Source organism: Budorcas taxicolor, chromosome 2, assembly GCF_023091745.1.
Source record: "Budorcas taxicolor isolate Tak-1 chromosome 2, Takin1.1, whole genome shotgun sequence".
Taxonomy (NCBI): Eukaryota; Metazoa; Chordata; class Mammalia; order Artiodactyla; family Bovidae; genus Budorcas; species Budorcas taxicolor.
Genome location: NC_068911.1, coordinates 113,834,194 through 113,859,355, shown reverse-complemented (window position 1 = coordinate 113,859,355; position 25,162 = coordinate 113,834,194). Strand labels below are relative to the sequence as shown.

At 44.3% G+C, this 25,162-nt stretch overlaps 1 protein-coding gene across 1 annotated transcript; it reads right to left on the bottom strand.

Annotated features, from left to right (window-relative positions):
- Window positions 1-6,744: 6,744 nt before the first annotated feature.
- On the bottom strand, window positions 6,745-22,978 carry DDX18 (DEAD-box helicase 18). The gene is made up of 14 exons (XM_052660435.1): window positions 22,852-22,978; window positions 20,816-21,370; window positions 18,210-18,350; window positions 16,657-16,792; window positions 15,556-15,656; window positions 15,235-15,434; window positions 15,028-15,142; window positions 13,038-13,177; window positions 12,119-12,280; window positions 11,636-11,788; window positions 10,915-11,028; window positions 9,518-9,574; window positions 9,021-9,198; window positions 6,745-8,563 (listed from the first exon to the last, which is right to left on the bottom strand). Exons 1-14 carry the CDS (start codon window positions 22,934-22,936, stop codon window positions 8,421-8,423), a joined length of 2,280 nt encoding a protein of 759 aa, XP_052516395.1. The 5' UTR covers window positions 22,937-22,978; the 3' UTR covers window positions 6,745-8,420.
- Between the last annotated feature and the right edge of the window lie 2,184 nt (window positions 22,979-25,162).

Here is a 25,162-nt window from a genome sequence, read left to right as displayed (position 1 = left end):
GGACTGTGAAGAAAGCTGAGCGCCGAAGAATTGATGCTTTTGAACTGTGGTGTTGGAGAAGACTCCTGAGAGTCCCTTGGACTGCAAGGAGATCCAACCAGTCCATCCTAAAGGAGATCAATCCTGGGTGTTCATTGGAAGGACTGATGCTGAAGCTGCAACTCCAATACTTTGGCCACCTCATGCGAAGAGTTGACTCATTGGAAAAGACTCTGATGCTGGGAGGGATTGGGGGCAGGAGGAGAAGGGGATGACAGAGGATGAGATGGCTGGATGGCCTCACTGACTCGATGGACATGAGTTTGAGTGAACTCCGAGAGTTGGTGATGGATAGAGAGGCCTGGTGTGCTGTGATTCATGGGGTCGCAAAGAGTCAGACACGACTGCGTGACTGAACTGAACTGACTGATTCCAAAACAGTAAGCAGCACTACCTTTCCAGGACACTACAGCAGCTCTTAGACAAGGTGGCGGTTCAAGAACTCTTTTATTTAACAGGAAATCAGGGCTCATTACACAGGATACCACGTGGCTACTGTTCAAAACTCTTCACCACCCTCCTTCTGTCCACCCACAAATGCTTCACCCTTTTCCAAATATCTGCTATTCCCCACCACACACCTCACTCCTCACTATCTTTTCATGCAGCTCAGCCAGGCATTTGCACCATTCTCTCTTGGCAAGAGCAATTCCCATTGCCTGGAATATCTTCCAGTCTCTCTCTTCTTCTTCACCCAGGAGATCTCCCCCGGTCCCTCCTGTCTCTGGTCAATGTTCATGGTATCCATGAATTCCCAGGCAGCATTAGTGGCCCATCCTCGGGGCTCCCACAAGCTCTGCTCCTCCTGGATTTACTTCTCTGTGTCTCTACCTCCTGTGGATCACGAATTCTTTACAAGTAAGGATGGGGTTGCTCACCTCTGATGCCACAGCATCTAGCATGGCACCTCACACGAAGCAGTTACTCAACACCACGTGCATGGGTGGTGGAATGTCTCCAAGCGTCCTGCTCCAAATTCTCTTTTGACTTTTGGTCCCCCATGCCTCTTCCCCTGGGATCCTGCTGATTTCTCAAGATTGACTTGCTCCAAATGAAGTCCCTTTTCTTGCCCGTAAATCACAAATTTCCTGATTTCTCTTCTATGTGATCCCTGTTTATTAAGCCCACATTCTGTGCTAGAACCAAGGGGTACCAAGATAAATAAGATCCAGCCATGCCCTCAAGGAGGGTCTAGATCAGGCATTCCCATTCTTAATGCTACTGACATTTTGGGCTGGATAATTCTATGTTGTGGAGGCTTGTCCTGTGTACTCTTGGATGTTTAGCTCCGTCTCTGGCTCCTGACCACCAAATGCTGGCAGCATCCTCCTCCCAATTGTGATGACCAAAAATGTCTGCAGACATTGTCAAATGTCACCTGTGAGACAAACTCACCTTCATTGAGAACCACTGGTCTAGACGCAGAGACATCAAGAAACAGAAAGAAGAAAATTTCCGTATGAGGTAAGCACAAAGTACAAAAATGATCAGTAAGAAAACTGGAGACTTGGAAAATATTTGTATGTGTGCTGATGAACTGGCCCAGAAGATAGAAATTTGCTACGTGAAATAATTACAAGGCAAAACAAGACAGCGTTTTCATAAGGGGAGACGAGAGGGCTAAAACATGTTCAGTCCTTGCTGTGTCGGAAGCTGCTTTGCATTTGTTGATTTATTTCATTCTTACAACAACGCTGCAAGGCAGGGATTGTTTTTCACTAGTCAGAGGAGGGGGGTGAGCTGATGAGTTAGGTTCCAGGTCGGCGTCTCTGTATTTGCTAACGGCACCACCTTCCTCTTGGCTCCCCTGTCTTTGTGGTCAGCACATGGTCTTTTTCGAGCCACTCCGGTTTCACCCCCACTTCCACTGGTGTGTGTCTGGAGGACTACAGCATGCCAGTGTCTCATATCTGTGCTTCTTTCCCTAATTCCCACCTTTCCCCACCTCCAGTTTCACCCTGGTCCTCTCCATTCTAAGCCACCCTGGCGGCTCCGTGGTAAAGAATCTACCTGTAGTGCAGGAGATGTGGGCTTGATCCCTGGGTCAGGAAGATCCCCTGCAGGAGGAAATGGCAACCTGCTCCAGGATTCTTGTCTGGAGAATCCCATAGACAGAGGAGCCTGGGTACAGTCCAGGGGCTCGGACATGACTGAGTGACTAAGCCACAAGGCAGCAATATCTCCACCCTAAACACCCATTAGCCAGCATGAATCCTAATACACAATTTGATATAGCACCTGCTTTTTCTCCATTGCAAACCAAATCCAAATCCAAACTTCACAGCTTGGCTTTCCAGCCTCCTTTCTCTGACTTCTGCTCAGGTTCCCAGCCTGGACTCTCACTGCTTCCGAAAGTACATGTCCTGTTCTGCTAATAGCAGTGAACATTTCTGAAAGGCTTATCATATTGGTTCATAGAATCCTTGTGTGTGTGCATGCTAGATTGCTTTAATGTCTGACTCTTTGTGACCCTAGGGATCCCAGCCCACCAGGCTCCTCTGTCCTTGGAATTCTCCAGGCAAGAATACTGGAGTGGCTTGCCATGCCTTCCTCAGGGGATTTTCCCGACCCAGGGATCTAACCCTCCTGTCTTCTGTCTCCTGCACTGGCAGCCAGGTTCTTTACCACTAGTGCCACCCAGGAAGTTCATCCTAGAATCCTTACAGATGCCCAATGAAGTGGATGGTGCTGTTCTTAATTTACAAACACTCTTAAGTTGCTTCCTCTTTGCCTTTGCACATGCGTTCATATTACCTGGGCACCTGGATTCCTCCTTCTTTCATCCCTTTTGCTCTAGGTAAATCTGCATTCAAGATTCAACTCTGATGTCACACCTTCCCAAAGCTGCTCTGGATCACTTAACCCTTGAAGATGGTTATTATCTCTGTATAGTACATTGTCCTGGTATTTATCTCATATCCCCTCACAGTAAGCTTCTAGAAGGACATCAGCATCACCTCTATACTCCTGGAGTTCTACCATTAAAAAAGTGAAGTGAAGTGGCTCAGTCATGTCTGACTCTTTGCGACCCCATGGACCATGGAGCCTGTCAGTCTCCTCTGTTTGTGGGATTCTCCAGGCAAAAATACTGAAGTGGGTTGCCATTCCCTTCTCCAGGAGATCTTCCGGACCCAGGGATTGAACCCATGTTGAACCCAGGTCTCCCACACTGCATGCAGACTCTTTACAGTCTGAGCCACCAGGGAAGTCGTAAAGTGAAAGTCACTCAGTCGTGTCCAACTCTGCAACCCCATGGACTGTAGTCTATGGAATTCTCCAGGCCAGAATACCGGAGTAGATAGCCTTTCCCTTCTCCAGGATCTTCCCAACCCAGGGATCCAACCCAGCTCTCCCACATTGCATGTGGATTCTTTACCAGCTGAACCACCAGGGAAGCCCAAGAATACTGGAGTGGGTAGCACATCCCTTCTCCAGAGGATCTTCCCAATCCAGGAATGCAACCAGGGTCTCCTGCATTGCAGTCAGATACTTTACCAGCTGAGCTACCTGGTCTAGTTATTACCTGGTTTACCCTTATTAGATGCTCAAATACAGTTTATCTGAACAAAGGTGAGACCACTGCCTGTGTGGTTTCTGATCTTTAAAAATTTTCCTCTATCACCATGCGTGCTCAATCGCTAAAGTCGCATTTGACTCCGACTCCATGGACTGCGGCCAGCCAGGCTCCTCTGTCCATGGGGATTTTCCAGGCAAGACGGCCCTGGTTAACAACAGTGCTGCGAGCCACGCCTCCTGTGCCCTGGCCAGCACCGCCCGCTCTGTCGGGGATCAAGGGCGCAGGCTCTCAGCTGTGTTCCATCTGCATCTAGAGACACTCGCGCCTTCCCTGAGCAGGATGGAGCCTGGCGAGTGGCCGCCCCTACTCTCCCCAGGGTAGTGGTAGGGACCTCCCTATCGCCCTCTTCTGCCAACAAATTGAGGACTATCAGTCCCGCGATCCGGCGCAGAGGAATCGGCCGGCTGAAGGCGCTCCCTGCTGGCGAGATGCGGACTCGCAAGAATTGTAGGACACTTTCTAGCTTTACTGGCCTAGAGCATCTGAAACCATGACGTTTTCATCGTGGGGAGGGGACAGCAGGAAAGTCCGAAAAGACATTGTTTTGTTTCCGACCCATCAGATCCCTTTTCTATTGTTCTCAGTTCAGGGATCGAACGCACGCTGTTTCCTGCATTGGCAGATGGGTTCTTGACCACCTGGGAAGCCTTTCCATTTATACATAAATCATAGCCCTTCTGACTACAGGGAAGGCTTTCCTGCTTTCCAATGGGAGGTGATCCTGACAACCCACTAGGACTTACATGGCATGCTCTCTGAACACAGGCAGGAAATCAGATGATTCTTGGCCCCTCAAACAAATGAAGATGCTGGGTCCTAGAGAGGAGAATGGCTGTCTCTCTGTGCTATCTCCTGTGTGAACACCAGCCAACTGGATCCCAACTGAACGGAGCACTGTCGGGGGATCTTGAGACTCTGCCTGGCTAGGGGAGACATGGGGCCAAGGCTGTTATGCTGCCCTATGCTGTGCTTTCCCACGAGGCATTCGAACAAAGGCACAGCTGTTTCTTACCAGACGTCTTAGGTGTCTCCTCTTGCCACCCTGCTTTGTGGATAACTAAATACACTAACACCATTTTCTGTCTTGGGCATTTTTATTTTGCAAGATGATAGCATTACAAGGTTTACCAAGATCGTGTATGTGTTTGTATTCTAGACTGGATGTTCTCACACCCAGCATGCTGAGAATCACTGACTCTGCTCTGCTAAGTCTCCTGGGCATGGGGCAAGAAAAATCTGAAAATTCTCAGGGTTTCTTGTGCGGTACATTGTGTGGCATTTGGGAACTCATGTCCCAGAACAAAAGTCTGTCATCCATAGGTGGAGAAAGTTCCAACACCTCTTTTTCAGCTGAAGTCCGCCAGAATTCAAGGATGCAGAATTTCCAGGCTTAGAATATCCAGGCTGGGTTATCTCTATGTATCTGGATCCGTCACATGACTTGGAAAACAATGTTACAATTGCTCATGACTGTAGGGAACAAGGTATAAGGAAGGTTGAGAAGTGCTTGCAAACGAGACTCTCAACCAGGGCTGAACATTCTTGCAAACGAGAGGTTCAGCTAAGAATCCTGTTTGTTCCCATGGGAAAAGAAAATTTCTTGCACACAAGGATGTTTCTCTGATTCCTCAAAAGGAACAGACCCAGGGACAAAACGGATTCTACGTTGATAAGGAAGTTCCCCAAAACAAAATCTTAGCTGCAGTAAATAAGTCAAGGTAATCTCGCCCTGCGCCTGCGCACTGTATAGTTGCTGAATTATGGTGTTTGGCTACCTGCCCTGTAGATTGTTGTGCAAGGGATATAAAACAAAGCAGCTGTAAGAAGCAAGGGGCTAAAGTAAAAAGATTCAAACCACTCTGCAGTGTCGGTGTTTCATTCTGTCGCCAGCACATGACAACTTCTCTAGACCTCCATGTGTGTCCTCCACAGCTTCTGGCACCTAGCAGGCTGTTAATTCATCAAGATTTACGGTTGAAGTCAGTGTTCTACCAGAACACCCAGTCTGAAGAGTAGCCTTGAAAACTGCATGAATCTACCTGATGGTTGTCCTAAGAAGGTATGACAGGATTGGAGCACTTCCCAAAACTTAGGTCTGATCGGAATTCCAGGGGACCTAGACTGTCAAAAATCCTTGGTCTATTCTCCAAAAGGCCCAAGCTGGTTCAGGCTTTTCAGAGTCCGTGTACCTACTGCTGTTGGGCAGCAGGCCTTCTGTGTAGGATTTATGTACTGATAAAGGCAGCCAACAGGTACTGAGTACTTTATACCGGGCACCATCCTAGTACCTTACATGTTACTGCATTCAATTCGTACACCATTACAAAGTATGTTTTGGTACTTTCTTTGTTCTACTCATTTAATAGGCCCAGGAAAGAGAACTGGAATTGGAATCCAGGCATTCTGGTTCCAGACTTTTTTAACTACTATGCATTTTTGAGTAAACAAGACACTTTTTAATTTGAATTCAGCTTGCACCTGGGTAGTAAGACCAAAAGAAATCTAGAAATTGCAATGACAACATCATCTGCAGCCTGGAGGACCTAAAGGTTCCTACTTGGATACAGTGATCTGCTTGGCTCCCGGCCTGTGCTGCCCGGCTTCGCTGGATAAAGAGGCCACTCAACCCTATTTGTCAAATTAATGGCCCCACACATGCCACCTGCAGCTGTGCTCTTAGCACAGGGACTTAAGCGGTCTTGTGTGTGCAAATGGGCCTTGAAGATTCTGGTGACTGGCTCCCTCCCATGTGAATCCTGGCCAGGCATGTTGTCTGGATGTCCCTAGGCTGGACTGGCCTTGTGAGCATAATCTCATATAGGACTCCCAGCAAGTCCTGAGGTTAGCCATTATGGGAGTAAGAATAATCTTTCCACCTTCTGTTTATATGCTTTTCTCACAAATGGCAAGACCAATGGACACCAGACACAGTGTAACAAGGAGAGCCAGTCTGGGTGGGATAGGCAGGCATCCAGGGCTCAAGTCCAGGCCAGACCAAGCAAGGTGAAAGCAGTAATAATGATACAAAGTTGATGTAATTGTTTAATGACAAAGGAAAATAAGTTATGAAACAAGATGGTTACAAATACAGGGTAGAGGATCATTGATAAAATGATCCTTCACTTTTGATTAAAAAAAATTAAAAAGTACATATACAAAACACTGGAAGATTAAGTATCAAAATATTAACAGTATTTACTTCTGTTCAGTGATTAAATATTCTTCTCTGCTTTTGCATACTTTTTGAAACATGATTATTTCTGAAATAAAGAAAAGTCACTGTAAAGAGAAACAGGTATTAAATGCCAGGAGTCCAGCAAACAAGGTCTGAAGCCCAGCACATGTCCAGCAAGGGGGATGGTGGTCAAGCCCAGATGTGGGATAGTATCATTCTTTTCCTACTGGAATGCTGTTTACCAGACTGTTTCTTCGACTTCTAATATTCTTAGCACATTTAATAGGAATCTGAATATTAACTGGTACAACAGTAAAATGATGTTAGCAACTTTGGTTTTAAATTACTACAAAATATAGTAACCATTTTGTAGTTATAAAACACACTAGAAATAAAACATCAAACACACCAGAAATCAAAAATTACTACAACAAAAAACCCCATCTGACTAAACCACTGACTTTGCTATTCTGCTGTGTGCTCATTTTTAGTTTTCACCATAAATCTATTTTTGTTTCACGGATCCGGAAGAGGCAGTTTTTCTCAAAAAGATGCTTTTGCCTTCTAAATACTGTAGGAAGTATTTCGAGTTGGAAGGACTCACCAAAATTGAAACCACTTCAAAGAAACAAATTTGCCTGAGGAGTGGCACCGTTCTGTGTGCCTCAGTCTGCTAAGCTACCCAATGGAGAACAGCAGAGACTATACTTGTAAAGTATCTGGGATTTCCCCCACCCCTGGTGGCTCAGAGGTTAAAGCGTCTGCCTGCAATGCGGGAGACCCGGGTTCGATCCCTGGGTCGGGAAGATCCCCTGGAGAAGCAAATGGCAATCCACGCCAGTATTCTTGCCTGGAGAATCCCATGGACGGAGAAGCCTAGTAAGTTACAGTCCACGGGGTCGCAAAGAGTCGGACACAACTGAGCGACTTCACCACCACCACCACCCTCAATGTCAGGACTGCTAGGGGCGCTTTATTCAAATAACAATGACAACCCATATTTCTTACTCCTGAAAAAGTAAAATGGAGAAAGGCTCATTGTTTTAAAGTCTGGCATATAAAAGCCCAGTGCCCCCTTAACTGAAGGTGCTTCTTAGGGATTTTCCAAAGCTCTCTGCCCTTTCACACAGCAACATTTTCAGGAGGGGTCAAAAAACTACTGTTAAGGTCCAAGAAAAAACTGAAACCAAAAAAAAAACAATTGAGACAATTTTTCTGCACCCCCACCACCTGTCCAGTGTCCGGTCATCTGCCCTTTCTGGCAGGCTGACACAGCAATCCAAGTCACAAAAGGTTTCAGACACTAGGAAAGCAAAGTACCAAAAGAATTACATTAAAACAGTAACAAGTTTGGGGAAAAAAAAAGATTTACACTTAGAAATATTCTATCATCACAAAGACTAGAAAAATGCCTTGCTTTGCTTGGGCAATCAAGACATTGCGACCTGTTTTATATCCCCAAAAAGGAGACTCACTGGAAACCTCAGTGCCGGTGACCCAAGTCATCTCATACTCATTCAGTTCAGTTCAGTTCAGTCGCGTCATTAGATGAGTCCAAATCCTAAAGTAACACAAATTCCTTTCTTACAGCAAGAAAAAGAACATACATTTCAGGACAAAGGTATGTCTTCAGTGAGAAAACTGCCTGCGGTCAGATGGCTTCTTGCTTATGTGTTTGAAGATCTTGGACTTCTCGACTTTCTTGGCTTTCTGGTAGCCAAATCCACCGCCACCGCCTCGCTTTCTAACTTTGCCGTCATTGCTGTTCACATCTAAAGGGGGCATTAAGGAAATCCAGCAACACAAAGACAGACAACTCCAAACCACCACCCAAGGGAGAACCAGTCAGCTGTATACCAGGGGCCCCACCACCCCTCGAGCCACCACAATGTGAACGCTCGAATCAGGAGTGGCCACATGACTGGGGGCTAAAACTAGCAGGCAGGATTTTTAAACCCAGTTAATACTTAACATATTACAACTTGCCTGGCTCGCTCTGCCACTCAAATTCCGTGTCCTTTCTTAAAGCCATAAACTGTCTCATCTCTGTCGTCTCCACCCTGACTACCCCACGCGAGCACTGACACGAGGTCAGTGACTGAGATGGCCACCTGGGCCCCAGGCCTCAGCCAGAGTGCAAGTTAACCTGAGTGCTAAGCCCCAAAGCCCCTGGTCAGGCTTCTGGCCCATAGTTCCTGGACAAATTCATAAGCACACAGAAAAGGATACTCAAATCAACAAAAGGAGGCACCTTGAAGCCAAACGACAGAGCAACTTGAGGCAAATTTAAGTTATTAACATTGAAGATCTGCTTCAGGGAATGGGAATCATAGGCTCGAATGTATGACTTATATGCTTCCTGGGCTGACTTATGAAGGAAGTAGTTCTTTTCAATCAGTTTTTCAAGCTGAAACAGAAATAAATATTGGCTTTAATACAAGAAAGCACAATTCATCTATAACATTTGTTCCAAAACATTTGCTCCAAGCTTTGTAATGCCTGCAAAATCAGGGTGCAGTAAGAATAATGACAAAATTCATGTAAGGTACAGAATGAAACCAGGTAGACAGTATGGGAACGTGCTCACCAGCACTGCAGGACACAGCAATGATCACTCAAGTCCAGACTTCCCACTTTATGGAAAGGGAGGCTTGGAGGAGAGTGTCGATGAGACACTACAGAGGCAGGGCTGGGATGCCCCCCCGCCCTCCACCCCTCCCACATACCTGAGACTGAATGTCAGAAATTTTGGACCAGGAAAACTCAAATTCACTTAATGGAACCTAGAAAATAAAAGCATGCAGGTTAGAAAACCGGGTTGGTCTGACGCAGCTCATCAGTCACTGAAGAGATGGAAGGGAAAAGGCTTGTGGAATTTCAATTTCACCTGTTTCCCTGTCTTCCAATGCCAATGGGAGACGTGCACCTTTCCTCTCCTAATGCACACTGAATGGAACCCTCCACAAAGAAAAGGTATGAAACTGAATGGGGCAATGATGCACTGATGTCCTCTTCTCTAAACATCTCTGTAGTGCAATGTGATGAAGCAGCTTTCAGCTTCTAGTTTACAGAACCACTAGCTCTTCTTTCAGTGTTGGGAAAGCTGCCCTGACACCACACTGCCCTGTGACGGGGGTTTGTAACACCAGGGTTTCTGAAACTGGGGTTTGTGACCACTAACTCCTACGGGAGGGATTTCTTACCAGTCATCTCTTATGAGACAACTGGAAAAGCGCTCATGCAGGTGCTGGGGAAAAAGAGCAGCCACCCGAGTCCCAGGCCCTGCAGCCCTGGAGGGAGACAGGTGAGTGGGCAGACAACTTGATAAGCACCTGTGCTGGGGGCACACGGAGGGATGAGATCAGCGACGCCCTTCCAGAGGAACCAGGAACCAGGTAGCTAGAGAAAAACTGCAAAGGCCGGATGGCAATTTCTAGGAACTGCTGCTAGTTGGGTGGTGGGGGAAAATCCACCAGGCAACATTGTGCCAACGAGGAGGCAAACGTCAGGAAAGACAAGGCCGGACAAGCATTCACAAGACTCGGCAACAGAAAGGCCAGAGTCAGATGAGGGAGGACTGAGACCAGAATCAGGGGAGTTAAAACAGAACCCACTTTTCAAACAGCAGGCTGAGGAAAGGTAATAGGCAGCAGCCATGCTGGAGCTCGTGACAAGAGCGGATTCAGGGCTGAAGCTATCTTTTTGGTCAGAGATTACAGACAGTAAAGCACTAACTGCTAGGCAAGGACTGGGGCCCGGAAGGGGACGGGGTAGGAGGGGATGGGCTCTCTGCGGCTTTGGGAGAGGTGAAGACAGAAGGGGAGCAGGCGCAGAGGAGGCTTCCAACAGGGCTGTGCGGAGACTGGGGACAGGGACGCCCCCTGAGTGACATAGGGCTTGAGCACAGTGCTTTGTGGGTAGTTTTTGGCTCATATTTCCTGGACGAGACCCACAGAAACCTCATTTGCTAAACCGCCGCACCAACTGTCCTAACAGAATGGTGACAACTTGGAACCCCTTGGACACACCTAGAAATGGTGCTCAAGGCCATGTGCACCGGCAAACAATTCCTCTGGAGAGGAGTCTGTCCCCAGTATAAGGCTTTCCACGTGAAGATCTTTACCTTGGATTGCTTCAGGTAGCGAAGGAAACCCAATTCTTCAGGGCGCAAAATGAGCAAGGCGTGCCCTCTTCCATTCAGGCCTCTGGCTGTTCTGCCCACACGGTGAATGTATTCCTTTGGTGGAGAGAGAAAACCTGAGGTAACACACTGGTTTGCACAGCAACCTTGGTGGTTGCCACACAGCCCATCACCATGCTCCCCAGAGCTAGTGGTCCCCCACGCCTTCTGCAGGCACCATCCCCACAGAGATAGAACTGAGGCCAAGGAGAGCTGGACAGGACATTCACATTAACTCTATGATCCAACCAAATGGCTAGTAAGTGTGCTTCAACTTCATAAGGGCTTTTGGAAACATTCAAATGGCTGACAACTTATATAATCTACCTTTTGTTGAAAATACCTAAAAAAGCTTATTTTACTACATATACTAAAGAGTGGCATCTACCTCCATAAGCACATTTTATTCCTCTGACATCTACTGCTCTTAACAGACTGTCCCAAGCAGGCAACGTTCCTAAGTCCCACTGATGCCTCTCACATTTCCTCGCACACACCCTCTCTGGGTCCTGTGAAAGCCTTAAACACTGTGAGCATCACTGAGATTCTGCAGAGTCGCTGTATGGCTGTATGCTGAAGCGTGACTGGAACAACTTGAGGAATAATCTGTGGGATGGGGTACTTCTCAGGGAACCTGGGGAGATAACTAGAGGATGCCAGTTACCTTGGGGTCATCTGGAGGGTCATACTGAACAATCCAGTCCACTTCAGGAATATCCAGCCCTCTAGCTGCCACGTCTGTACACAACAAGATCCCTGAATCTGCATTGCAGAACTGGAAGAACGTGGTCGTACGCTTATTTTGTTTCTGCCTTCCCTAGAACCAAAACAAAACATCCACTGGAAGAGGAAATTTGAGACCATTTGCGGGAGGTCTTGATGTAGAACCCCTAAACTGTGGAACTGTTAGCTCCTTTATTTCAAGTTCACTACCGGTCTATTTCCCAAAGCGATGGCATCTGCTCCTCCTTTCAGGTTCCCACTCCCCGTCCGCCTGGCAGAATTCCCTCCTCACAGGACCCATCACCTGTTATTGTCCAAACTACTCAGAACTATGTTTGGAGGCAAGAACGATACCTTAATCCCCACAACCTACATAACCTGGTAAGTGTAAGCTGTTTTTAATAAACTTATCCTAACCACTTACATGAATGGCCATGACAGGCAAATCGATGTAGTTCAGCAACTCATAGTGGTATTTCACGGACTTACAGGATGAAAAGAAAACCATTAGTTTCTTCTTCCGGTTCTTCTTAAGGAATGTAAAGAGCAGGAGGAATCTCTTTTCAGAAGGACAGACAACATATCCCTAGAAGAGGTTCAAGTGAACAGACACAAAATAATTGAATGGACAGTTTCAACTTCATGAACCAATATAATTTGATGGAGAGAACAGATTAACATGGCATACACACTGCTAAGCCTCACCTATAGCAAAATTACTACCTTCATTATAATAATGCAGCCTAAAATAAGACTGATTTTAAATCTTTCGATTCCTTTTATTGGCTACAATCACTGGATACTAAATATTTTCCATATTTCTGAGACTACTGGTTATCAAGTTCTTATAATCATAGTAAAATCAATAGCTCTATTAACTGGAACCTTCAAAATGTATCAATGACTCATTTTTAGAAGGTCCTTAACAGCAAGATCCTAAATAACCACAGCTGAAGTGCACTATCCTAAACAACATCACAAAGCTAGGTGAATATATTTTTAAAAACTAAATAACCAATGAAAGGTTTGTAAGCTAAATTGTTACAGGAAAGAAATATTTTACTCATCAAAAGACTCTATCTTAAAGTTCTATTTTTAATCAACCTGTTTTGGCTCTTTGTCACCTCATTTTCACAGTTACGTGCTTGAAACCAGCCTCTCCACCTTCTAACTCACATCTTAGTGCAAGATATTATTGGACAACAGAATTCATTTTACTCATATAAAATTGGTGGTACTATTATTAAGTTCATGAACCCATTTGCTTTTTAGAGGATCCTCCAAACACTCACAAGGAAACACCAAAGGAGATCCTTAAAATGGAAGGTATTGACAAGAAGTACCTGCTCAAGACCGTCTACAGTTGCATTAGCTTTATCATCATCAACACCAACATACAAAGGCTCCTTTTTCAGAGAAATCCTCGCCAGGTCTTCAACTTTTCGAGTTTGTGTGGCAGAGAAGAGCATGGTCTGTCTGCGTGCTGAAACATAACCATATAAAAATAACCCAAATTTTTCAGGCAATTTTTAGAATTGCTTCACAACTAAGAATGCTCTAAGTAGAACTTTCAGAAATTGGAAACACGGTATCACTATAGACAGTAAAAGAGGAACAGCAAGGACAACTTTATGTCTACAGATCTGACAACTAAGTTGAAATGGACAATTTCCGCTAAAGCTCACTTAAGACAGCTTACTTTCCAACTCATCTGTAACAAAATTTTAGCAAAGTGAATTCGGAACTATAAGCATCTATCAGAATTTAACACTTATTTCTGATTTAAGAAACAGCAGACGAGGAACAACAGGGATCATCCTCAGTCTTATACAGGGCATCCAGACGTGCAGCACCTACATCACACTTCGTGCTGAGAGACTGAGCGGTCTCCCCCCCAAGACCAGGAGTGCGGTAACGATGTGCTCTTTCGCCAGTTCCACTCAGGAGTACACTGGAGGGTCTGGCCAGTGTAATGAGACATGAAAACAATAAAGTGAAAATTTTTGCCTCACATAAGGAATGAAAAAACCTGTACAGTGAAAACTCTGAAACACTTCTGAGAGAAACTGGGAAGCTGATAAGTGGAGATCTATCTCATTCATGTGCCGAAGGACCCAACTTTGTCTTCCACCAATGATTGATATTCAGTACAATCCCAAGATCCCAGAGACTGACAAACATTCTAACATCATAGAGAAATGCAAACGATGAGAACAGACAAACAAATTAACAAAGTTGGAGGATTAACACTACCTAATTTCAAGACTTAACAGGAGGGACTGGAACTTCCATACTCTGCTGATGGGGATGTAAAATGCTACTAATTAAACATACACCCATCACTCCATTTCTAGATAATCACATGACAGAAAAGGTGATATACACCCATAAAGAGTTGTAGGTGGATGTTCATAGCAACCTTATATGTAACAGACCAAAACTGTTAACAACACAGTTGTCCACCAACAGTTAAATGGATCAACAAGTTGTGGCATATTTATACAATAGAATGCCAGGGAGGAACAAAGCAAAGAACTATTGAAAATGTAACGGCACAGACAAATCACAGAATTTGCTGAGCACAAGAACAGACAAAAAGACAGCAATACCCCATGATTCCATTCGTACAAATCCCTGAAAAACGCAAACTGACCTACACTGACAGAGGGCAGACCCAGAGCCACCTGTGAGAGAGGAGACCTGTGAGCAGTTGTTGTAAGTAGGGGAGGGTTGTTGCTACTGTGGGAGAGAGGGAAGGATCACAAATGGGCATAAAGTAATCTTTGAGAGTTACGAGAATATTCACTGTATTGACTGTGGTGATGGCTTCAAGGTGTAAACAGGACAAAATGTATCAAACCTTATACTTAAAACATAATAATCTTTACATGTAAAAACATGTTAATTATACCTCGATGAAGCAGTGAGAAACAAATCGTATAAGGCACTGAACCACAGTGTTATTATAGATATAAGCAGTTTATAAACGTTTCAAGTACTATAACCAAGGTATATACAACTTAAACATAACACAGAAGGCAACAAGTCGATGACTACTGGAAGATGAGAGATGGGGTGGCAGGGATGGACAGGAATGAGACATACGTTAAAAAATTGTTTAACTTGCACTGTAAGCTCTCAAATGGCAAAACCATTGTATTAAGTTACCAGTAAGATCGATGTATATATTGCAAACTACCTCTAAGGCTGACCAGCACAACAATTTCACTTGGTTAAATTAAAATGCTGACATTAACAGTTTTCATACAGGAAAAATTCTCAGCTACTTCCAACAGCTGCTCTGCAAACCACATGAAGATGCAACCCACTTACTTGGCAGAAGTTTAATGATTTGCTTTAATTCCTCTTCAAACCCAACATCCAAGATACGATCAGCTTCATCAATAACCAGACACTGTAGGTTTTTATACATAAACCCTGGGGTATTCTGACAAGACAAAGGACAGAAAAAAACTGTTAGCTGCGAAGTGTATGTTTCACACAGACAGAAGATGGGGCTTCACGGTAGCGTCCTCTTACTTGCATGTGGTCCAGGAGACGGCCTGGGGTGGCCACGACGATGTTGATCCCATTGGCAAGCTTCTGAGCTTCAGCAGACCTGTTACTGCCACCCATTATTAACCCGTATGTGTGAACATGGTGTGTCATCAGCTCCTTAAGGACACCAAAAGTCTGCATGGCCAGTTCCCTAGTAGGTGAGAGAATAAGGACTCCTGTTCCTAAAAAGCAAAACAGGATATATGGTGAAAGTCAAACTGCAGCTACCACCCAGGAGCGCATCCACAGTCATGACAGACTTCTAGTGAGATTCTTACAGAGACAGTGGGCTCACAGGCTTACCATTCCTGGGCATGAACTTTAACTTAACAATGAGTTCAACTGCAGGGATGAGAAACGCCAGCGTTTTGCCACTGCCTGTTTTTGCAGCTGCTAGAAGATCCCTAAAAAATAAAACGGAAAAGGAGAAACATATTTGCTCTACTCATTCAGCAAGTATTTACTGAATACCTACCATGGAGTATGACACATGTTTTAGGCACTGAGGCTAGATCATAACAAGAAAATAGTCCCCACCTTCTCTATCACTGAAATCAATCATGTGGGTTAAACACTTAACTCAAATAACAATTGTGCTAAAAACAGAAGTGAACAATTTTCTCCAAACATCAATAAATAACCTAAAGCCTTTAACGAAGGTTAGGTATATTATCCAACACAATGTGAGATCCATAGAACATACTGGTATTTTCCCCCCAAACTACTGGCACTAAAGACACTTTAACCTCTGAGCCACCAGGGAAGTCCAGAGTGAAAGTGAAGTCGCTCAGTCGTGTCCGACTCTTTGTGACCCCGTGGACTGCAGCCCACCAGGCTCCTCCATCCATGACATTTTCCAGGCAAGAATACTGGAGTGGCTTGCCATTTCCTTCTCCAGGGGATCTTCCTGACCCAGGGATCGAACCCAGGTCCCCTGCATTGCAGGCAGATGCTTTAACCTCTGAGCCACCTGGAATGCGGGAGAGCCGGGTTCGATCCCTGGGTCGGGAAGATGCCCTGGAGAAGGAAATGGCAACCACTCCAGTACTCTTGCCTGGAGAATCCCATGGAGGGAGGAGCCTGGTAGGCTACAGTCCATGGGGTCGCAAAGAGTCAGACACGACTGAGCGACTTTACTTACTTATTGGCACTAAAAACAGAGATATTAAGTGTGTGTATGTGTGCGTGCTCAGTCATGTCCAACTCTGCGACCCCATGGACTAGCCCACCAGGCTCCTCTATTCATGGGACTTCCTAGGCAAGAATTTCCCTCTCCATGGGATCTTCCCAACTCAGGGATCAAACCCACATCTCTTCCATCTCCTATACTGGCAGGTGAATTCCTTACCACTAGCACCACTTGGGAAGCCCAGGACCAATGCCCAAACCTCATGTTAACCATACCTGCCTTCCAGAAGTGGTCTGATACTTTTATGTTGAATTTCAGTCATGTTTGTAAAGCCCATTTCTTTTATTGCCTTCAGAGTGTTCTCATTGACAAGATTAGTCAGAGAATCAAATGAGGTATCCTCAAAAGCTCCTAAACAAAAAACAGTTTATCATTAGCAAATTTACCTTTTCTGAATAGTTAATATTGTTAGTTTTCTAAATTAGTTTTGCTGATTGAAAACATTACTGGGTTGATGTCAAGCTTCTTTAGAAGAGCTTCTTCCAATAAGAAAAGACTAAACACCAACCATTTCTATATAACAAGAAAAAGACCTTATACTTGTTTCTCCACTGCTAATGGCTGTGTAATCTAAAGCCTATACTGTAACAAAATAACAAAGAGTTGGAGAGGTGGTACAATCAAGGGACTTATGAAAAATAAAAATGCCAAGGAGGGAGCACACTGGGGCAAAGGTGGTGGTGGTGTGAGGTTTTCAGGGGAAAATTCAGAGAGAAATGAAATGTTTAAGAAATCTGAAATTAAGAAAGAAAACAACTCAGTATAAAAACTGAGTATGAAATCAGTCAAAATAGCAACTCTCACTCCAAAAAAGACAACTGAGAAGAGTCAGAGATGGCCCCAGATGGTGAGAATGTACCTATACATCAGGTTTGTGGTGGTTCTCCAGCAGGAGAAGGCATCAGACTACCAGGGAGCTCCCTGCTCAACACACACCCCAGCTATAACCCAGGCGTTGGCAACTCTGGCACCACTGACATCTTGGGATGGATAATTCTTTGCTGTGAGAGGCTGTCCTATGCATTATAGGAGATCCTGCAGCATCTCTGACCTCTACCCACTGGAAACTTGTCACCTGCTCCCATGGTTTACCTGGGACAGAGGAGGTTTATGGGGCTGCACCCCTTAAATAGGAAAACTGGGATGGGTCCCCCTACCTAGGAGGTAAAATTACCTTGCTTGAGAACCACTGCCACAATAACCTTTGCAATTCTGATTATACAGGTTGGGTTGTGGGCTTCCCTATTTTAATAAACAAAAACCTCACACCAAACAACTCAAGTAACTGATAGATGTTTCTAGTTAGGAGCAACTGATTCTAAACTCTTGACTTTACAGATAAAGAAATGGAGGTCAGAGGAGGTGACCCTGGCCCAAGCCCCTCAATAATGTTAATTTCATCCTCCTCTGTTAGTAATGGAGCCAGCATTAAACCTCTGGGCTCCAGACTTCCATGCCAATGACTTTCCTACTATAACATGGAAAGTGACAAACCGAAGAAATAGAGGACCCTAAGAGCTATTTGTGTGCATGTCAAAATATTTAATATTAGGAATAAAGAAAAAGGAAAAATAGAGAAAAAAATAAGAACTAAAGCACACAATGTGGAAAATAAAAAGCAGCAATTAGATATAAAACCATTTCTTGTCAATACTTATTAATATTTTTTTCCAGCTAAATTAAACGCTACAACTGACCCTTTAAATCCTATAATCCAGGGAGGTGCGACATTTTAGAAATCTACCTGGAGAAACACTTTGATCATTACCTGTCAGCCCCAGTGGCAGGCTGGGCACTTCGCTGTCCTCCTCCTCGCCATCTGGCTTCTCCACACTTTCTTCTGTTTCTTCAGGAGCCTGGGCACCATCTTCAGCGTCTCCTATGTCCTCAGCTTTTGCTTTTTTGGGATCTTTGGTTTAAAGGTCAAATATCCCCCAATTTTTTTAAAACAAGAAGACCAAATGAGATCATAACAGATGTGTGATGCAAAAAAAAAAAGAAGCATATTTTCAAAAGCTTAACACGTTTTCAGTTTTAATTTGCTAAGAATCTCTTTTTCCTGATTAAAAAAATCTGGCTGTATTTAAAAACTCAGCAAGACATGCAGATCTGCTAACAAAGCTTAATTTTTTAGGCTTCTTAGTGTATATACATACACACATATATACTATATATAGTATATGTATTTATTAATACATATAGGATATAGGATGTATCCTATATATATAGGATAGTTGATTTACAATATTGTGCTGGTTTCAGTAAACAGCAAACTGATTCAGTTATGCATACATTATAGGTATATGCATTACTGATATTTTTAAAAAAAATGCTTCATTATACTGAATGGTTCCCTGTGCTGTACAGTAAATCCTTATCATCTATTATAGATGGTAGTAACACCTGTTAATCCCATACTCCCAACTTATTCATTCCCCCTTCCTCTTTGGTAACTACATTTATTTTCTATGTTTCTGAGTCTGTTTCTGTTTTGTAAGTTCATTTGTGCTATTTTTTCAGATTCCACATGTAAGTGATATAATACTTCCTTCTCTGACTTACTACTTATTATACTGTCTTAAGTAAGAAATTTTTTATAAGCTGAACTAAACAATTTAAGTATACCAACCACTCCTACTTCTATAAAATTCATTAAGGAGACAAGGGCAAGTGATTAATGAAAGAAAAAAAAAACCAATAACAAACACTTTTTCCTCTCATAACACCAATTTCATATAAAAGCTAATTTTGTCTTAAAAGCTCTTTATACTACTTGAGATAGATTACAAAGCAAGGGCAACAACCTACTCAGCTGGGTGACAGAAACTGGCTGGCCGGTTCCTTGAATGTAAGTGGTAAGAGGAGAGGGAAGGTTTCCTAGCTCTTCATTTTAGCATACATTCACAACTTTAAAAACACAGTTTCCTAAACTACCTTCCCAGTCCTACCTCCCATCATGCTCTTAAATGTTCTACTTTGGGCCAAATAGGTTAACTCTATGCTGTGCTTTTAAAAATTCATGGCAGTTAGTGATGCTATTTAGAACAGAATTGACCTAAACCAGAACGCAGGACTCTGTAACCCAGGACTAGCCTCTTCCTTGGACCTTATGACCACCCTTCTGGGAAATGATCAACTCTGTAGGACCCACACATTCAAAGGCCATGAATACTATCAGCTGGACTTCAAGGCTTATGACTTCTCTTTTTGTTAAAACAGTTCTTCAAGGTTATCAACAGGATTTAAATTTCCAGTCCTGTGATTCAGTGCTTCAGAGTAGAACTATCACTTCCTCCAGCATACTCAGAATAAGAACCCTAAAGGCACTAACAATTTTAGAACAGGATTACAACCACTTTAAATCAAAACTGTAATGTCTAATCCTCACGCTTTAGCCTCTGTCTCGTTTCACTTTTTGTTTAAGCAGTTTCTCATAATTTACAAATGCATTACAGTCTGTAGGCAGTAAAAAGCCAGCCAGGCATGTTTGAAAAATCCAAAGCATCTTTCTAGATGAAAACTTTATTTCCGACAAAAGGTGAATAGGACATGCTGACACAGGGGTTGGCAAATGTTATCTATAAAGAACCAGATTTGTAAACACTTTAGGTTTTGCAGGCTGTATGGTCTCTGTCATCACAAAGGTGAAGTAAACAATCGGGTATCACAGGGTTCCGGTTAAGCATGTCTGCAAAAACAGGCAGAAGGCTGAACAGTTTGCCGATACCTGTTCGACCCTCCCCTGAAATCTCTGCCTACTCACAGTTTAATTAAAATGCCTGTTCTTTCACCTAAACTTATTCAAGTCCAACAATCTTCTAAATGAAAGTATGCCTCTTCCCCTATTCTGGCCATTCTACTCACTGGGGAATTAATGTTCCATTTATTCAGAAGTTTCCCAACTCCTATTTTTACATACTCAAATTATCATTATGCTGCTTTTCATAGATAGGAATTTATTGTGGGGAAAAAGGAACCAGGGGAAAAAAGAGGTGAGTGAAAGAATCATTAATGTAAAGTCTCTGATTCATAAAGACACAAGAAGATAAACTCTAAACCAGCCCAGATTTCTTTAGTAATTCCACAATTCTCTTTGGAAATAGGTAGATCTAAACTATTATGTCACAGTACACTTTATCTAAGAAGCTCAGACAGTTAACTGCCAAAGAAGAACAGTATTTTGAGAAAAGTTAAACTGCACCTTCCTCTGATGTTTCCTCTAGCTACCAGGCTAGTTTCTTGCATGCCAGTAAGGGTGAGGGTCGGGGTGGAGGAGCCCTGGATGTTGTGTGGACATTACAATAAAAAGAGAAGAAAGGCAGAATAACTTGAAAAACTTAATGGCTTACGTTAAAAAAAAATAAAAGTACATACCAGGCCCAGCATCATCCACTACTTTTCTCTTTTTCTTCTTCTTCTTTTTTGATTCCGAATTGGGAGACTGCATTGCTGCTTCTCCACTGGTCAATGTGGTAGATTTCTTGGAGGCTTTTTTAACTTTGACATTTTCCCCTGTTTCTTTAGATAGATCTCCATTTTGGGCTTCTGACATGCCTGCATTTACGGACTCTTTCATGGATTTTTTAACTTTGACATTTTCCATGGCTCCCTGAGGTAGGACTCCGTTGTCGGCTCCCGACACGCTTGCCTTCATAGATTGTTTTCGGGACTTTTTCACTTTCCCACCTACTCCTGCTTCTTCAGATGTGTCTCCATTTGGGGCTTCTGCCAGCCCAGCACTCATGGGTTGTTTTAGGGACTTTTTCACTTTTCTGCTTCCTACTGTTTCTTTAGCTACATCTCCATTTTGGGCTTCTGACAAGCCCGCACTCACAGACTGCTTTAAGGACTTTTTAACTTTTCCATCTCCCACTGTTTCTTCAGACACATCTCCATTTTGAGTTTCTGACAGGCTCACAGTTGAGGCACCTGTTTAAAAACGGAAAACACATTGTGACTAAGGAGTCAAAAGTCTGAAACAAGAAAACTTCAATGAGGTTAAATATTTAAACAGATGGGGCCAAACAATGGTACTTACAAAACATACATATTAGGTATTTGACGAATCTACTTTTTCAGCTGTCAGCGAATTGAAAATCCCGTTGATTAAACTACTTATTTGCCTTGATATTTATTGTATTTAAATGCCTAACAATGTTTTACAAGTTTCTGTTTATACATTGACAAAGTACTACCTTTTGTTACCTTAAACTACCAAGACGTAGTCAGCAATGCTTTGTTATTCCATAGGAAATGTGAACATTAGGGAACTTCAAAAACATTATTCCTAAAATTCACACACTTGTTCCCTCCTCCAGGATTTCTTTCAATCAACTCATCTCTGTAGAAAACCAACTAGTGTTAGGCAGTATGCCTCCAACATTGCCCTAGGGGGTCTTAAGTCTAACAGGGCAGAGGTCCCCAACTTCTGGGATCTAATGCCTGATAACCTGAGGTGGGAGCTGATATAAAGATAATTGAAATAAAGTGCACAATAAATGTAATTCCGGCTTGAATCATCCGGAACCGCCGCCCCCCGCACACCCCTGCCCCGGCCCCACTCCTCACCATGAAAAACTGTCTTTCATGAAACCAGTCCCTGGTGCCAAAAAGGTTAGGGACGGCTGTTACACAGGACCTAAAAAGGCTAACACAACTAACTTCAGGATGTCTGCTCCACTGTAAGGAAGTTGTGCAACCGAGGTAAGTAAAGAAACGTGACATTCAGGTAAAATGCTTTGCAATGGTCTTTGTTATGGACACAAATACGCAGAAGCTCCCAAGAAACGTATAAGTGAGGAGTGGCGGGAAGACAGGGCACGAGCACATGCATCACGCGTATGACCGCGCATGAGACACTTTAGGAGATGAAGTTCTGCAGGAGTCGAGACAGAGTGCAGGGAGATAGGCGAAAGCAAGGGTACCAGGTATGTCCGTGAAGTGAGTGATACACAGCTTGTTTTGAAACGATACACACACGAAATAGATGATGTGAAAGGAAGATGCGCGGGGATGAGAAAGTCCCACGTGTCTGCTGGGAAATGGGGGTGGGGGATGAGGTGGACCCTAGAGATCACGAAGGAATCGGATTAGGGAGGGTGGAAGTGGGGCAGCCTGGTTCGGCTGGAAAGAAAATCAACCGGGGTCCTGTCCGCGTTCTGAAAGGAGAAACTGATTTTGAAAGGTCAGGGCAGATCAGGGGCAACGCGGCGTCGGCACCTGCGCTGGGCCGGAATGGAGGCTGCCCCGGGCTGCCTCTCCCCGCTCCCCAAGCACGCGTGCTCTGGGGGAAGCTGCCGGGGCCACACCGGGGCCGCAGTCACCAGAGCCGTCCGGTGCCGTAGCGCGCCACGGCCCACGTGCCGGCTCCCTCCGCAACCCGGGCCGCCGAGAGGTTCAGCGCATCTCACCCTGGAGCTTTAGGTTTCGTTGTCGCAATTTGAGGTTCCGCTTCTCGATCTTCTTGCGTAAAAGTTTCATCGGTAAATGAGACATGTTGTCGGTGAAGGGCTTCACGGCAGCGCCACAACCCAGCTTTTCGGCTCTCCCAAGTGACGTTATTTCCTCTCGAGTCACACGTGCTCAGTGCAGCCAGCCGGAAATGCGTCATGGGAGCGTCCCTGGTGCGTAGAGGAAATGGGTCCGGGGTGGAAGTGCTTCCGGGCGCGCGCTCGCCGTCTTACCCTTGGAGAAAGGATTCTATGCAGCGCCCTCTCGGGGAAAGGAGGCGCGACCCGGCACGGGTTCCCATTGTATCTGAGCCAGCAGGCCGCACCCCTGCTACTTGGTTTTGTTTGAGCTTCCTTGGGGGAAGAGTGAAGAATCAAGGCCATAGGCAGTCTACCTTCTCCGTTCTGTTCCTATTCTTTTCGGATTCTGGACGATTTAAGTTGAGTAATACCTAAGTCTCACACGTATGTATCTCCAAACTTGTTGACCACTCTCCTTGGTGAGAAATACATTCACTTTCTATGTCGCTTGCTACCCAGCAATGTAAATATAACATTTCTCAAAGCAATCTAACTTGTTTCACTCTTATGTTTTTCCTTTGATACCATTCATCCCATCCTAAATTCTGAGTCTATTAAATATTCTGATTAGTGTGCATTAAAATAGATTCTACTACTCTACTAACTGGCTCCAGTTAGAACAGTTCCTGTTTAAAACGCCCAAAGCTCACACGCACAGGCCCTTTAGAAGTGCTGAACAGAAGTTACAATCTGATTGGCTAGTACATCTTTTTATGTGTGTGTGTGTGTGTGTGTGTGTGTGTGTGGAGGAGGGTACATTTAAAAAAAATCGTTACATTAAAACTTTGGGCTAGTTCATGGAGAAATTCATATTTTTCTTTAAAAATTGGTCTTGATGGGCTCAAATTCCTCTTGGCAATAATCAGTTTGAACTGAACAATAATTGGAAGGGTTAATGAAAGCTAGAATAATTTGTTTGGTGGAGTGGCAGGACCTGAGCTAGTAGGGATTAGACGTAATTGTAGGGAAGAAGGGAGAGGAAGAAAACTTGGGAGGGAGTTCAAACAGAATGTAAATAAATTGAGAAGTCAGATTGAATTGTACTAGAAAACAGAGGCAACCCATGATGTGCTTAAGTTGTTACTGATTAGGCAGGTTAAAGAATGAGTTAGAAGTTTAAAGTGGCACACACATACAGAGATATACACACGTATCTCTCAGTTTATATATATATATATATATATATATATATACACACATATATACATATATGTATACACACACACACACGCACACACACACACACACATATGGTGAAGGAAAGCTCAAAACAGCTCCCTCCGAGTCCTCCCCACCATTCTATGCAAAACAAAGAACTCTCACCCAAAGAAAAAAATGGACATTAAAGTTGATTATGCCCAGCTCCCATCCAGTCCCAGCCTCTGGCAGATCTCCAGAAGTGCTTGCCCCAGCTGTTTAAGAGGTAACTAATCTGAACAACCTTGGAGAAGAACGGGCCCCCTTAAGACAGTAGATTTCCACATATATGCCTATATATACTTACTTTTTTCTTGGGTTAGTGCAGCAGCTCACTAATCTGACTGCTGCCCCTTCTGGCCTCATTAAAGGTGATCTGTTTCTGTAAAGTGCTGTTTTTCAAACCTTGCCTTCTCTGACTCCCTTACCCTACATTTTTTGGTGCCGAAACCCAGGTGGGTTGTTGAGATTCCTTCTTTTCCACGGCCAGCTCTTTGGAGCTTGGAAGCCTGCTGAGCTCACTTTCCTGCCTGGACATTCAAGACCTCCATGAGAGGACACCCTGTGCCTTCGTGAGTGGTACAAGTCCTGTGTAGGGCTTTATTGGTTTTCCACATAACCCAAAGAATATTGGCCTCTCTCTCTTCCTCTTCTCTACACTTTCTTTTCCACGAGATCAACGAACTGCAGGACAGAGGCCTCTTGCCATTCGACCTCCCTTCATTCACCAGGAATTCTCGCCTGACCCAGTAGCCCAGGTAAGCTCGGATGGTACTCTAGGGCGCCATTGACTATCATCCTTTCTGGGTTCCTAGGGAACCTTCCGGCCAAAAGGCCCTCTGGGGAGGTTTGTGGGGGACGCCTCTCCCTCCTTCAGAGTTTCTCTCTCTCTCTTTACCCAGTCAAAAGGTTAGGTGATGATCTTTCCTCTCGACCGGACAGTCGCCATCTGCTAGGGGGTCAAGCCAGTCCCTCCCGCGGGACTCCCCCTTTG